At 43.1% G+C, this 16,692-nt stretch overlaps 1 protein-coding gene across 1 annotated transcript in view; it reads left to right on the top strand.

Moving 5' to 3' along the window:
• Positions 1–12,312: 12,312 nt before the first annotated feature.
• Positions 12,313–16,692, top strand: part of LOC146829925 (vomeronasal type-2 receptor 26-like) — a 228,171-nt gene continuing 223,791 nt past the window's right edge. The window contains exon 1 of the mRNA XM_085605698.1: positions 12,313–12,480. Coding sequence (XP_085461824.1) covers positions 12,319–12,480 — 162 coding nt within the window. The 5' untranslated portion in view covers positions 12,313–12,318. The remainder of the gene's footprint in view (positions 12,481–16,692) is intronic.

Here is a 16,692-nt window from a genome sequence, read left to right as displayed (position 1 = left end):
ATTCAGGACTTAGACAGGTCGATTGACTGACGAACAATTGCCCAGACAACCCTTCTTCTGTCCTGGAACGGTATTACCAAGTGGATTACAGCGCATCAGGTTATTCCTTGTCTTTGGACCAGGGTGGGGTCTGTACTAATAGCTCTGTCCAGGCACAACCAATAAGAGGAGCCACTCACCCAAATGGGGTGTTGGATGTAAACAGCGACATCCCCCTTAATAATTCAAAATCATTTCACTCTTTATCATGGAATATTGCAGGTTTGGAAAAAAGTCTCGTTGACCCCCTTTGGAATGATTTTATTGATAAATTTGATATTATCTTATTCCAGGAGACATGGAGTCTAGTCCCCCTCTATAGGTCAGGCTATTCCACTTTCCACATTCCAGCGATCAGCTCACCCAGAGGCAGGCCTTCGGGGGGGCTCCTCCTTTGGGTCAACATCCATTCGAATTGGTCAGTTAAAAACCATGTAACCTCTACCCAGGACATCCTTCATATTTCTATTGCCGGGCCAGATCTAAAAGATGGCTTAGAAATTTTTAACATATATGCCAGAGGGACCCCGGGAGGTCAAGTAAGCCCTATTATATCGTCTTTGGACCTTGAGCTTACGGCTATCACTTCCACAGCAGGCATCATCGTTGCAGGAGATCTTAATTGTACTTTCGAGCCCCTCTGCGATGAGGATGTCCAGGGCACCAGGGACTTAGACGCAAAGTGGGAAATTCCCTGCCTTAGTCTCCCTCCAATAAAGATATGGTCTCCAAGAGCCATACAAACTAATGCTCTGACCCTAGAGCATAATCTGAGGGTGACTAATGGCAGAACAAAATCTGATCCAACGGGAACCTCAACTTTTACTAGAACCAGGGTGCCCTCGCGCATCAATTATATACTGCTGGACGTCGGGTCATGGGCCGACCTCATCGATATGGAAGTTATCCCAAGATGTGAAAGTGATCATAACCCCTTGTCCATGCAATTTTTGTGTAATTCCGACCTTATACCAACCGAGTATGTTAGCACCAGGAGTCCCTGGTTGAGGGAAATTGTGCCCTCTAACTGCAATCAGCGCCTTAAATGGCCCAAGGTTGCCGAACGAGAATTGTCTTTGGAGGGTATCAGAAAGATCATTAATGACAGCATTCTAATGCTCAATGGCGTTCCTGACACTCCCCCCTCACCTGCACACTCCTCAAAGCTCAAGGAAATATATCTCTCAACTGTGGCGAAGGTGAGCGAGTTTTTCCAGGCCAAAGCGAATTGGGGTTGCAAGCGTCCTTCTCCAAAGGGCGAAAACCTGTGGTACTCCGATGAGTGCAGGAAAAGGAGTCATGACCTTTCGAGAGCTTTAAAATCTAAGGTCCAGATCAATTTCCTCTCTGCAAGAAAACTACAGGTCTATCGCCACAGCAAAACGAGCTTGGGAAGAAACACACTGGCAAGAACTCAAATCCGCCGCCCAGCTTAAGGATGCTACCCTATTTTGGGACCTCATCAATGTTGGTACAAGGAGGGGGGCTGACCCAATACCGAACCATATTGTGGGGCGAGAATGGTTTGACCACTTCCAGAAACTATACACGGGTGACAAAGGGCTTGCTCCGCTGGAGCAAGGGAATGACCTAGAGCCATCTGTACTTCCACTTGAGAGTGAGCAGTTTGGGCTCAATGAGGTTCTTACAGCTATTGCCTCGATTGTGCCCGGCAAAGCAGCTGGACCCAACGGCCTCCCAGGTGATCTCATGATCCATGAAAAAAATCTTTGGGCCCAATTCATCTGCAGATCTTTAAATCTCATAGCGAATGGCCACCCTGTACCAGAATCCTGGAAAGGGGCGGAGGTGGTGACCATCTACAAGAAGGGGGATAGAGAGGATCCTGCTAATTGCAGACCGATCAGTATGATTGATGTCGCCCAAAAAGTGGTTGGCAGGGTCCTCTTAACACGGATGAAAGGATGGATCGATGAGGAGGGCGTCTTGTCCCACTTTCAGGCAGGGTTTAGATGTGGTGTTGGACGATGGATCAGGTATTTAGACTCTGCCTGATCCATTGGAAAACTGTAACCATCGAGAAGGGTAGTCTGTATCTAGCATTTATAGACTTAAAAACAGCTTTCGATCTGGTCCCTCGTTCCAAGTTATGGCAAATTTTGCTAGACCTAGGAACCCCTCCCCTGATCCTGAATCTCGTCAAGCGTCTGCACGAATACAACTTTGCCAGAGTGAGGTGGGGGGGCCAGGGCCAGCTAACTGAGAAAATAGTTGTTCAGAGAGGGGTACGCCAGGGTTGTGTTTTGGCGCCGACCCTGTTCTCTCTCTATATAAATGGGGTGGCGGACCATTTGAGAGAGGACATGACCGATGCCCCAACCCTGTGCGGGGAAAAAACACCGACTATACTATTTGCGGATGATACCCTCCTGATCTCCAAAAGTCCCATGGGCCTACAGAAACTCCTTGATCGTTTCACTTCGTTCTGTGAAGCCAGAGGCTTGGTTATCAACATAACCAAAACCAAGTTAATGGCTCTGGCACCAACTAAAAGCTTTAGGAACAAATTTAAGCTGAACGACTGCCCTTTGGAGCTAGTAGAGGCCTTTGACTATCTAGGGGTAAGGGTGAACAATAAAATGAAGTGGTCCCTCCACTTGACTAAAATGCTCCTAAACCATAAACGGATTTCAGGGGCTATAGCCAGGCATCAGAGACTTTCCTATAGCCGGCCTGTAGCTCCAGCTATCAAAGTATATGAGGGCAAGGCCCTGCCTGGGTGCCTCTATGGGGCGGAACTGTGGGGGTTTGAAAATCTCTCCGAGCTAGTAAGATCTGAGAATAAATTTTATAGAGATTTAGTCTCGCTGCCTTCATCTACCCCCCTAGTTCCGCTCCGCTACGATCTTGGGAGACACCCAATAAATGAAGTGGCGAGGCTGCGCCCCCTGCTGTATTGGATCCGGCTCAGGAGGTCTCCCGACCTAAGCCATTATGCCTCTGGCCTAACTGAATTGATAAGTCTGGGTGCAGGTCATAAGGTAGGCTGGGTGTCCAACCTGAAAAAACTAGTCGGTGCAATTGGTTTGGACCAGGCTTGGGAGAGTCAGATGCCCCCGCCTAAACTTCTAGTAAAAAAGCTCTACTGGGACTGGATTTCTGCTACGGTTAACAAGAATCAGAACGGTATTTTGTCTGAGAGATTTCTGGACGTCAAGCATGTCCCAAGACTGGAACCCTTCCTTGACCTCATCGAGTCCCCGGGGGATAGGGTCCTCTGCCTTAAATTTAGGTATGGCACACTCCCTCTCCGAGATTTCCAGAGAGGCTGGAATGGCCAGACGGGAAACGATAAGGGCTGCCCGGGCTGTGCTTCCCCCACGGAATTCATTGCACATTTCATGTTTGCTTGTAGGGCATACAGCCAAGTGAGGTCAAGGTGGCTAAAACCAGTCTGCATTAATTTGGGTTGTTCTTCCCACAGGGTGGCTTTACGCATTTTAACATACTAAACACTAATCCCAAGTGTAACCTGTGGCACAGCAAAGTTTTTAGGACACGCATGGAGGATAAGGCAAAAGCTTGTTAAATGAAAAAATAGATAAATAAGCCTGCTGTGAGCAAATTTTATCCGAGTTTACTCGATATGGTTGGGTTTTAAATGTATTGCAATTTGGACTTATGTATCACTTTGCTTTGTATGTTACATCTCCCACCGAATATATAGCTTGGCTATACTGGGGAAAGCGGACTTAAGTTCACTATACTGCAAAAAAACAATGTAAATAATGAAGTGTTTTTCTCTTTTTTTTTAACCTGTTTTATACTTTTATGATGTTTTTTTTACATCGAATAAAGTTATTATTCAACTATAATATTAAAAATAATTTGATTTACAAACAAACATTCCTACTAAAAACCTGTATATGCAAATTAAATTCATTTTATTTGTATTAACAATAAAAAGTTGTTTTTAAATATAAATTATTTTCAACCTTTCCAGAACTATAAATCAAAAAATATCAAATATACTATGATTTCAAAAGCAAGTCTCATGGAATCAAAAATTGTTTAAACAAATGTAATATTTGAATTCTTTTAAATATATTTTTAAAATAGAATTAGAATTTGAAAATATCTAAATGTTCAAATAAAATAAATTCTAAATATTATTTATTTAAAAAAGCAACAATTAAAAAAAATCTAGTTTTAAAATGTTCCTATCTTCACAATTCTAAGCATAATTTTGATTTTCAAAATATACATAATTTAAATATCTACCCGCCCTTATTTCCTAAAATCATAATATCTTGCTGCTAAAAAAAACAAATATATTATTTAATAATTATTTTTATATGTTAATACAGCTACATCTATAAATGTCAACTTTTTCTTAAGTAAACATTTATCTTACTAAAAACACTAATCTAAAATAAATAAACGGATACAATAAAACACAAAACAATCAATTACATTCATACTGACACTTACAAATGATATTACATACAACAATATTTTCTACATAATTATTTTTTACAATGATACTAACATCAGCACTAAAATGATATTTTTACCTTCAATATCCAAGTTGACCATATTTTTGATGTCCCGATATTCTTGACGCAATATCTTCAGTATTGTTTTCATCACAATTACAGATGGACGAAAAGGCTTTGACCTGGTTTGTTGGGAGAGCCTTTTTATTTTTCTTACAAAGTTTGAAGTCCCTACCAGATTGGCCCAGATAATAGCCAGACAATATAAAGGTGCTAGAGAGCAAACAATTATATATTCCAGAATTATCGGGACTTGTTTGGTGACTAGGGGGGCGAAGCAGGGTTGCTGCCTTTTGCCTATTCATTTTGCTCTTTCAATAGAATTGTTAGCTATTGCCATACAGACAAATTTACACACTGTACCACCTATAAGCGAGAGGACTTCTATCAAGTTATATGTGGATGGCATTGTGAGGTTTTTAAAACATAAAATGGAGAACCGGAAGCAACTTTTCACAATCTTTCAAGCATACCAAGCTTTGGGTGGCTTTAAGATTAGTACGTTGAAAACAGAGATTTTATCATGCAACTGCGCACTTGGCACTTTACTTTATGTGTTTGATCCTCCAGTTTATTCTAGGCCTAAGTGCTATTTAGGGCTTTATTTCTCAGAAAGTGTTAATGACTTATTCGTATTGAATGATACCCCTTTAATCGATTACGGTTTAGGTACTATTTACAAAATGGAATGAACTATCTCTTGCCATAATGGGCCATATTACGTTATTTCAGATGTCAGTTTTCCCTCTGTGTAAATTTCTGTTTGCTGCTACTCCGTAGGAAGAGATGTAGAGAAAGAGGCAAGAGAAGTACAGAAAAAGAAAGAAAGGTGCAGAAGGAAGCAACAAAAATGCAGAAAGAGGCAAGAGAGGCGCAGAAAGAAGGAAGAGTGGATTGCAACTAATTTAACACCCACATTTAGCAATAAGTAACAGGTGACCATTCTAGGTTTACAAATGACCTTCCACCACGCTGTAACACTTGTCGCTGCATTTTTGGTAACATTTGATCCGTTTTTGCTAGAAACAAGGCTTTTTTGTGTTCAAATCTGCAGATTAGGCAGCAGATGATGAATTATGTGGCTAATGCGGAAAATGTATAATTGTGCAAAATTTGGTGCAGCCAAAGAGTCGCATAATTCCAGTGGCCCTGCTCATACCTCTGACTAGGTCCAGAAGTGCTCCTCAGTGATTCCTTCTTTTTTGTCTTATTGAGTTAATAGTTGAGCTTCTATGGAAACAAGGAAGACTAAACCTGAGGTTACTACTCTACAACACAGACTACCATACCACATAATTACTCTCCATAACACATAATCCCACTCTACATAATTCCTATAAAATAAATACCACATACTTTCCACCCACATAATTTCACTGCACGACTTACCACATAATTCCACTACACACAATGTACATCCACTCCACTCTGAAAAACATGCTTAAAAAACTTTTACATTTACATTGCCAATAGCTCTAACTCTTGCAAATGCGAAACCTATTACATTGCAAACACTTTAACTACTAGTCGTGTTTGCAGAGTGGTGGAGAAAGGGTGCTGGGCCTCCAGCCAGCACTCAGGAATTCCACTGTGTAGGACTTACAGGACGTACCTGGGGGGGCACTTGGCCTACAAAGTCCCTCAGCAGTAAATTAGACATCATCCCCCATCCCGTGCTCAAGGAGGCTTGTTTGCAGAGTGGAGGAGAAAGGGGGGCATGGCCTCCACAGACCTCTTAGAAATCCCACTGTGTGGGACTTACTGGAGGTAACAAGAAGGGTAATTGGCCCCCAAGGACATCCTTGGATACCAACTACTCCTCCTATTACCTCCAGTAAGTACCACACAGCAGGATTGCTAAGATGTCATAGCAGGCCACGCCCCCTTTCACCACCACTCGGCAAACACACTTCCTGGCACGCTCTTACATGGGGATTAAAGTTCCCTTCACTGCTGGGGTTCCCTAAGGACCAACTGGCCTACCTGATAACTCCAGTATGTCCCAGAGAGTGAGATTGCTGAAAGCTGGACACAGGCCACGCCCCCTTTCTGCACCACTGTGCAAACACCCCTCCTGGCACGTTCTAAGTTGGTGGATTAAGTGCCCTTGAATACTGAGGGTCCATGGGGGCAACTAGCCCACCAGGTACCTCCAGTAAGTCCCACACAGCTGGATTTCTGAGAGTGGTCCGAGGACTCACTGCTAAAAAAAACAAATATATTATTTAGTAATTATTTTTATATGTTAATACAGCTACATCTATAAATGTCAACAATTTCTTAAGTAAAAATGTAGCTTACTAAAAACACTAATCTAAAATAAATAATCGGATACAATTAAACACAAAACAATCAATTGCATACTTATTGACACAAATGATATTACATACAACATTATTTTCTACATCAATATTGTTTACAATGATTCTAAAACCAACACCAACACTAAAACGATATTTTTACCTTCGATATCCAGTTGAATGAATGAATGAAATAAAATTTATAATGCGCAGAAACTTAGCCCAAAGGGCATCAAGGCGCCTAAATAATAACAAGGATAGTCTTGCGATGCTAGTGATATGCTTTATTAAAGAACCAGGTTTTAAGGGCTCCCTTAAAAAGGGGCAAAGATGAGATAGCCTTGAGCTCAGAGGGGAGTGCGTTCCATAAACGCGGAGCACTCGATGCAAAGGCTCTTGCTCCCCATCTTGCCTTCTTGATAGCGGGGATAACAAGGAGATTGTGTTGAGCAGATCTAAGACATCTGCCTGGGACATATCTAGACAGCAGAGCTCCCAATCCATCAGTCGGTCCTGCCATGAGTGCCTTGTGAACTAGACAAACAATTTTAAAAGAGATACGATATTCAATGGGCAACCAATGAAGATTCTTCCTAGCCAGAGTGACAGAGGCTGAGATAGGAAGGTCCAAGACAAATCTTGCTGCTGCATTCTGTGTTGCTTGTAGACGCAGCAGCAGTCCCTTATTGATCTGAGTATACAATGCGTTGCAATAATCTAGGCGAGACCCGATCAGTGCAACAGCTGTTTGTTTTCTTGCTTGTGGGGATAAGTAGTGAACTATTCTACGGAGGATTTTTAAAACTCCCCAACAAGTAGATACAGTTCTATTTATCTGCAGGTTCATAGCCAGCTCAGTGTCAAATATGACCCCCAAGTTTTTTGCAGACTGAGAAGGGGTTGGGCACACCCCCAACGAAGGCGGCCACCATTCACTCGACCAGGCATCTCTATCCTTTCCAAAGATGAGGACCTCCGTCTTGTCACCATTCAACCTCAGAGAGTTAAGGGTCATCCAGTCGGCAATCGATTGCATGCAGCTCCTGAAACCTGCAGCCGAGATGCTAATAGACTGTGCCACAGACACCATAATCTGGGTATCGTCTGCGTACGATACCACCTCCATCCCCTGGGATCTTACTAGTCTCGCAAGTGGGGCCACATAGATGTTGAAAAGGGTCGGACTTAAAGCCGACCCTTGTGGCACTCCACATTGCATAGCCTTTACAGGGGAGAGGTAATTATCCATTTTGACCCTCTGCTCTCTTTGGTCTAGGAAAGAGGATAACAGGTTAAGAGCGGACCCCTCTACACCCATCTCCCTAAGTCGAGATGTTAAGACCGCGGGAGAGAGGGTGTCAAATGCAGCGGTCAGATCCAGAAGAACCAGTATTGTGGTCAGGCCTTTATCTACATTCATCCTGATGTTATTGGACACAACAGTGAGTGCAGATTCCGTGCTATGTAGTTTTCTAAACCCATGTTGAGTTTGGTCCAGAAAACCAGAAGACTCCAAAAATGTCGACAGACACTGATTTAAATGTATCTCGAGCATTTTAGCCGGAGCCGGCAGTAGAGAAATAGGTCTAAAATTTTTTAATACTGCCGGATCCAGAGATGGTTTCTTCAGTAGCGGCCTTACAATGGCTCTCTTCCAGGCCGAGGGGAATACACCATATTGTAAGGCATTATTCATAGTATCCAGGATGTGTGGTAAGAGGGTGTCCCTACACTCTTTCAGAGTTTTTAGGGGGCAGGGATCCAGAGGAGAGGAAGATTTCGTCCGATCCAGCAGGAGGTTAAGATTTTCAAGAGTAATGAGGGGAAATTTAGTAAAAATCTTATCAGGGTCCTTTGGCCAGGTTTCTAACATTGTCAGATTAGTGATAATTTGTGTTTCCAGAAGATTCTTCTGTATTTCCAATTGCATGGAAATATCCACAATTTTAGTGTGGAAAAAACTAGCAATGTTATCACAGAGCTCCTGCGAGCTTTTAACCGGATCGGGAGTCTGTTGACCATATTTTTGATGTCCCGATATTCTTGACACAATATCTTCAGTATTTTTTTCATCACAATTACGGATGGGCGAAAAGGTTTTGACCTGGTTTGTTTGGAGAGCCTTTTTTTTTCTTAAGAAGTTTGGAGTCCCTACCAGATTAGTCAAGATAATATCGAATCTATATGAAAGGTGCTAGAGAGCAAACAATTTAAATTCCAGAAATATCAGGACTTGTTTGGTGTCTAGGGGGGCGAGGCAGGGTTGCCGCATTTTGCCTAATCGTTTTGCTCTTTTAATAGAACTGTCAACTATTGCCATACAGACAAATTTACACACAGTTCCACCTATAAGCGGAATGACTTCTATAAAGTTATACGCGGATGGCATTGTGAGGTTTTTAAAACATGAAATGGAGAACCGGAGGCGACTTTTTGCAATCTTTCAAGCATACCAAGTTTTGGGTGGCTTTAAGATTAATAAGTTGAAAACAGAGATTTTATCATGCAACTGCGCACTAGACACTTTACTTTATGTTTTTCATCCTCCAGTTTATTCCAGGCCTAAGTGCTAGTTAGGGGTTTCTTTCTCAGAAAGTGTTAATGACTTATTCATATTGAATTATACCCCTTTAATCAATTAAGGTTAAGGTACTATTTACAACATGGAATAAGCTACCTCTTGCCATAATTGGCCATATTACAGTATTTCAGATGTCACTTTTCCCTCTGTGTAAATTTCTGTTTGCTGCTTCTCCATAGACCCTTCAGATGATGAAGAGTATGTTCTCAATCTTTACTTGGGCTAGTAAATTGCCTCAAATGTCGGTGGACACACTATATTGGTCACTGAAAGTGGCGAGGCTTACTCTCCCCGATCTGAGGGAATATTACTTTTCGAACTTTGCATGTAGGACATTCAGATTTTTTTAAATCCTCAAAAGGGAATGGGCTTCCTGAAATTGTTACTCCAGGATATCACATTATGGAGATTTTACACCTCACCAGAGTGACTAAAAAGGGTAGATATAAGACCTTACAGTGGCATTTAAAGAGCAACAAATAGTTATTCAAATAGATTGATATTCCCTTGATTAATGAAGTTACTCATTCGGCTGATATCTTTATTGGGGATCAACCCCCTTTAGGGAAGAATGTTGTCTTAAAGCGGGAGAGTAGCGGTTTCCGCATGATCACTGATTTATGAATGAGGAAATTTGGAAAGTCTGGAGTGTCATTGAACCTAGTGGGTATTTTAAAAACATGTTACCAAGGTCCTTAAATAGGATCAGATGTTTTTAATTGAATTAGATCCCAGTAGAATCCATCAAATCTCGATTGAGGAGGGGACTTGGTAGAACCCAGAACGTGTAGATCTATTAGTTGCTGGATCTTAAGCCTCAGACAAAATGAGGCTAAAACAGTGTATGAGAAGGTCTGTGATAGGTGGCACTCCAAAGAAAATATCCAGGATTGAATTGCTGACTGCAATAAGATTAGTAAATTTAATTTTACGTTTATGAAAGACGCAAACTTCAGGCAGATGCAATTTTAGGCCAAGTAGCTCTTGAAAATACCCCCAGCTTTTCTGCATGAAATTAACCCCCAAATCCCAGCAAATTGCTTTAGGTGTTTGATGGAAGGCAGGGTTCATGGATCCAGATCATCTGGAGTTGCTCAAGAACAAAGCAATTGTGGTCTGAGATTGAGCAGTACTACTAACATACCCTAGAACTGACTCAGCCTATAGAGGCCCAGACAGTGGTTTGGGGGTATGCACCTGATATGAATATAGGTCCCTTTCACAAAAAAAGAGTCTATATCATTGTTTTATTTGCTAGATTAATAATCCTTAAAAACTTGCATTTGGAAATAATCCCAATTTTCCAGCAATGGTGGCCAAATTATACAGAACCAAGAACTTGAAAATACATACATCGAGGTTGAGCTCTTATGCAAAGTTTCTTAGACTTTGAGAGGCATTTGGATAAAAGTATTTCAGCTGAGGTCAAACAAAAATGGAAACTTTGGGGCATGTGCAATGTAAAATAATTTCTATCATGGCTCATTTGTGCTGAGTTTTAATTTGCAGCATCCTTCTGCTTGTATATCATCAGGGTGAACCTCCTTAATAATGATGGCTTCTGTTTTGATGGGCTTTTATGACTGTTGACCTGTTCCAATAAAAAATGTTATAACAAACAAACAATTACAGATGGCCGTCTACTACATCGTCCCGTGCTCTACACAGCTCTTTGAGACTGTAACTTAATGAATAAGAGAAAACTCCCCAATTGCCCTGGAAAGTCTGGAAACAAAGGTCTTCTAAACCCAAATCCAAGCCACCTGCCTGCCTGGAGAGGCTTTGGTGACGACTTAAGTACCTTACTTCGAAGCCAGCAGTGATGCCTCCTCTGCACCCGTCTTCCTTCTTCACCTGTCTGCTGACCCTGTGCTTATCCCCTTGTGAACTATCATCTTTATCTATTAATGCTGCTTTATGCGGGTTCTTACTTCCACAAGACTCTAGGGGTGCAGTCAAAGTGACCAAAAAGAAATTGGAGGATGGCTCAGAACCCCATGCACTATTGCAAGAGCAGACAAGCAGGGGACATGGGGGGCTGATTTGTAAAACAGGAACTCAGGAGGATTGTTCCCCCCTGTTCAGCCCTCCATAAAAGCACATTTTTGTTTCACTCTGTACAGTGCTCCATTGACCTTCAGTTCATGTTATTTAAATACTACATGCATACATGTGCACACACTTGCATATGAACATATATATAACTTGTGTCCTTCACTTTCCATGAGCATGTGCCCTGTATCTGTGTTTGTATGTGTTGTGCATCACACAGTGACTTATGTTTCCTTGCATCAAGGTATGGCCAGTCTGATTTCTCCTCTTGAAGTGGTCCATGGGGCCTACAGCTCAAAGACTCTCTTATCCTTGCTCCAAGGTCTGGTTTCTGTGCTGTGATTCGCACTCAGATGGCACACCCCACAGCGCATACATACAATTGCACTTTGGGGTACATTGTTACCCCTGTGCTGGTACCTCACTTCCATTGGCGAGAGGATGATACTAGACATCAGGGGTATATGAGCAGCAAATTATAGCACAAAAGCATGTGGGGTCACATCTCACCAAAGAAGGTGCTGGAGAATTTGTGTTTCTATTAGAGTTGATTACTTTAAATGTCACATACTTACAAACTCTTTAGAGAAGATTCACTGTATTGAGAAGAGATAGCACTTTAATAGAAATGTCTTTCATCACATGGGATTACTGGGATAAACTATCTGAGTTTGCAGCTCCCTCCAGCACATCCAAGCTACTAAACGTTTTTCAACCAATGATTCTGCACCTTCTCTAATTGATGAGTATTTTGTTCTTTTAACAGCTGAACAAGTTCCTTATGAAGACACACTTTAGGACACCGACTGGAGACAACATTATGTTTGACATGCCAGCACAGTATGACATTCTAAACTGGGTTAAATTTCCCAACAAATCAATATCTGGCATCAAGGTTGGAAGCTTTGACCTTTCAGCCCCACCAGGTCACCAACTTTCAATCACCCAAAGCGCCATCATATGGCACTCTGAGGGGCCCAACCTGCAGCAGGTGAGTGTGAGACTCTGTATTGAGTACATCTGCAAGAGATATTCCAATCAGGGGCTTTATTGTCCGCACTGGGCTTAAGTTACCTCATGCTCTGTTACTGTAGCTATTACAAGGCTGTGTAAAGGTACTGTTTACATGTCCAAGTAAATGTATAAGGAAATATACCCATATATCATGTACAGACTATAATTTAGACAACATTCATAAGGTGCAGATGTGTATGAGTAAGTGAATAAATTAATGAGTGAGTGAGTGAGTGAAGAAAAGTGTGATATTTGATTGGAATGGCGATGTTGGTGGTGTCAGGGACCAATGTTACTAGTAGAGATGTGCAAACATAATTAGGGGTGTGTTTAATCTATCACACTCACATGGGCAGTGCAGAATGTGCCCGACCAACATCACTAGTGATGTTTTATATTTAAAAGAAATAAATGAACAAAACACATAGTTTCTTGGATATAACTCAGTGTTCAGAATTCCAGTTAGGGCTCCAGGAAGCTGGATACATCCTCTTGAATGTCCCCCCTTGTCGCTGTGAAGGCAATTGGTAGATCCCCGCCTTATCCTGGGTGAGGGTCATGTTGACTTGGGGCCCTTGCGCTGGCCCAAAGTGTAAAAATGTGCTTGGGACAGGGCCCTGCAGTTCAAGTGAGGGATCCCCTTCTTGGGTGTGTGAATAATCTCTGACCCTACCCCCAGGTCAGTGCTCCAGTTGGCTCTGGAGTAGACGCCCCATCTGGGGTTCAATAGCCATCCTGCCGTGTCTGAAAGAACTCGGGAGGGGTTTCCCTGCATGGACAGGTTAAGAAGCTCTGACCTGACCTTGGGTCAGAGCTCTGGCATGCCTCGGGCGGAAGATCCCGCCCTGAGCTCAATGATCCGATGAAGCTGTGTCTCAGAGTCCCGGGGATGGGGACCCATATGCCCAGGGAAGTTTCTCCTGCTTGATTGGGTTGAGAATCTCTGACCGGGCCGCAGGTCAGAGCTCTGACTGTCCAAGGATTGAAAGCTTCCTGCCCTGGGCCCAATGTCACAGCCGACCAAGGCCTAAATGCTTAAGGTAGGCTCCAGCAGGCCCAGGAAGGTATCCCTTGCCTTTTCCATTATGAAGCTGTGACTGGGCCTTGAGCAAGAGCTGCGGCTGGGCCTGCGATGGAAGCCCCTGGCCCTAGGCTACCTTTCCAGGCCTGCTGTTTTACAAAGTGCCCAGTATGTAGTCCTGCAGTTACAGGGAGGTCTCTGTTCTTTGAGGGGGTAACAAGCCCTCACTGGGCTGCGTGTCGGGGTTCCTGCTGACTCTGGGTTGGTGGAAGCCCCGTCCCTGTTCCCCAAGCTCAGGGTGGCTGTGTCTCAAAGTGCCCTGGGTCAGATCTTGCAGGCTCACGGAGATTTCTCCTGCTTTCTTGGCTAAGAAGCTCTGACTGGGCCTCAGGTCAGAGCTCCAGCTGGCCTGGGGGTAGAAGCCCCCAGCCTTGGGCTCCCTTCCCAGGCTGCTGAGTCTCAAAGGTACTGCAATGGGGTCCCACAGGCCTGGGGCGTTCTCTCCTGCTTGTCCTGGTTAAGAAGATCTGACCGGGCCCTCAGTCAGAGCTCCAGCTGGCCTGGGGGTAGGAGGCCATGGGACCCATGCTCCGGCTGGCTCTGTCTCAAAGTGTCCGAGATGAGGGAAATCTCTTCTGCTTGGTAATGGTAAGAAGTTCTGATTGGGCCCTGGATCGACCTCTGGCTGGCCTAATGTTGGAAGCCCCCAGCCTTGGGCTCTCTTCCCTGGCTTCTGTGTCTCAAAGGTACTGCAATGGGGCCCCACAGGCCTGGGGAGTTCTCCCCTGCTTGTCCTGGTTAAGAAGATCTGACCGGGCCCTCAGTCAGAGCTCCAGATGGCTCGGGAAGAATGACTCAGCAGTTGATTCCATTCTCCTAGCATGGGGTCCTGCAGGTCCCTGTGAGGTCCCCCCTTCATGTCCAGGATAAGAAGCCCTCACCAAGCACTGGTAAAGAGCTTCTTGAGCCTCATGTCTGGTGCCCAGCTTGGTGTCCAAGAGCCCAATCCTGGGCTCTAAGAGACTGGGAGCAAAGAGTCTGGTACCACAGCAGCATTGTCAGGAGATCATATGACATACATGTAATGCCCTAAATAATGTGTATCAGAAGATGTCTCTATGAAAGTTAATAATAGAAAATCTATATCGAATGGGCTGATATTCTCATAAGCAATATTTAGGACTCAAGTGATATGTCTGTATATTATACTCTGACATACAACTGAAGTGATGCAAGCTGGCATTTAAAAGTTCCTAGATTTAGGAGTGCCTCTTCCTCCAAACACACATCTTTACACTGCATTACACATGTTAAATTCTCTAATCTTACATATTCCATTTCCTGGACATTCTGCCTTTTGGTATTCATTTGAAGACATGTTTTTTCTTCTCATTTTGAATTATCTCTAAGTGACTTGTTGATCTTTTACTTAAGTATGAATACTCATCTAAATAAATATAAAATAAAATACATATTTTCAGCTGCACAGTTTAAAAAAAATGTGGTTATTCTTCACATATATAAATCAAAGGATGATCCTTGTGATATGTTGGGGGCAAGTAACTGTGCAAAGGATCATTCCAGTGATGCTACTCACGCCGGTCTCCTTTGACATCTCACCTGAACTCTTCCTTCATTCCAGTGATGCTCGTCACACAGGTCTCCTTTGCCGTCTCATCTGAACCCTTCCTTCATTCCAGTGATGCTCGTCACACAGGTCTCCTTTGGCCTCTCACCTGAACCCTTCCTTCATTCTAGTGATGCTACTCACGCAGGTCTCCTTTGGCCTCTCACCTGAACCCTTCCTTCATTCCAGTGATGCTCCTCACAAATGTCTCCTTTGGTGTCTCACCTGAACCATTCCTTCATTCCAGTGATGTCCTCACACAGGTCTCCTTTGGCCTCTCACCTGAAACCTTCCTTCATTCCAGTGATGTCCTCACACAGGTCTCCCTTGGCGTCTCACCTGAACCCTTCCTTCATTCCAGTGATGTCCTCACACAGGTCTCCCTTGGCGTCTCACCTGAACCCTTCCTTCATTCCAGTGATGTCCTCACACAGAAGAATGGGGTAGTAATGCATCTGAGGGTGCACATCATAGCAATTATTGGCATCAAATTGGGTGTATAGTAATAATTGTCAGAAAAACAGTAAGATCGGTAACAAGTTGAGTAAGTGGTGCCGCTCGGGATAAGAAAGCACCCTACTACCTGAGTGCTGAAATATACGGATCATGCGAAGCAATCCCCGTAATTAACAGATTTTATACATAAAGAAATCCCGGCACTCTAGAGTCACGTATTATTCTTGTTGGTTATTAGCCAAAGAAACAAGGAACACAGTTCCACTGCTGGAAAGAAGGGACAGGAGTTGCGTTTTCGGCCACTATCCACTACACTACGAGGGCTTACCAGAGCCGGTTCTTTGACTTCACCTAATGTGATGGAGCCACCAAAAATATATTAAAAACCACTACTTAGAGGACAACGCGAAGACCGTCACAGCCATTCAGTCTTATAAACAGGTTTCATAACACGGCCCACTATCTCTAAGTATTAGAAAATTTGGTGGCGACTCGTTCCTTTCCAAATAAAGCCGTAAGACACCAGGAACCTCCACTGTGATATGAATCACTTCCGCTAATGGTTATAAGAACCAGAATTTTGGATATTTTACTCTTGGTCGATCTTTCCTAAATTAATAGAAATTATTGGTGGAGATCTGTTATTGCTAACACACAACTGGTACAGTTATCAGGAGCATTCCTTGCGACTGAATTTGCCTCTTTGGACCATCACAAGGTTAAAAAATTCTTGGAATCATATCGTACGTCGGAGTTTGTCCTTCGAAATTACCTACAATCAATATTTCGCTTGACAGAAGTATAATTGCATGTCTGACATATAAAGCGTTTTAAGACTCTTTTTCAAAGCCCTGAGGAAGTCACTATACGTGACGAAACACGTGTCGGCTGTCATCCATTTGGATCAAGATTTAGAAAACACAAGTCTCCTTTTTACGAATCAACAACTAGAACGAAATGTACTAGGGAGTTCTGATTTTTGTTCATGACTATGATCTTCCTTTTTGTAAAACTTATGTATTAAATTACTCTTTGACATATATTCCTGTGAGGACCCAATCTGTTCCGCAGCCAGTTTTTCATTA

This window comes from Triturus cristatus, chromosome 5_1 (assembly GCF_964204655.1).
Source record: "Triturus cristatus chromosome 5_1, aTriCri1.1, whole genome shotgun sequence".
Classification (NCBI taxonomy): domain Eukaryota; kingdom Metazoa; phylum Chordata; class Amphibia; order Caudata; family Salamandridae; genus Triturus; species Triturus cristatus.
The sequence above is the reverse complement of the archived record's forward strand: the minus strand, read 5'-3'. Positions and strand labels throughout refer to the sequence as shown.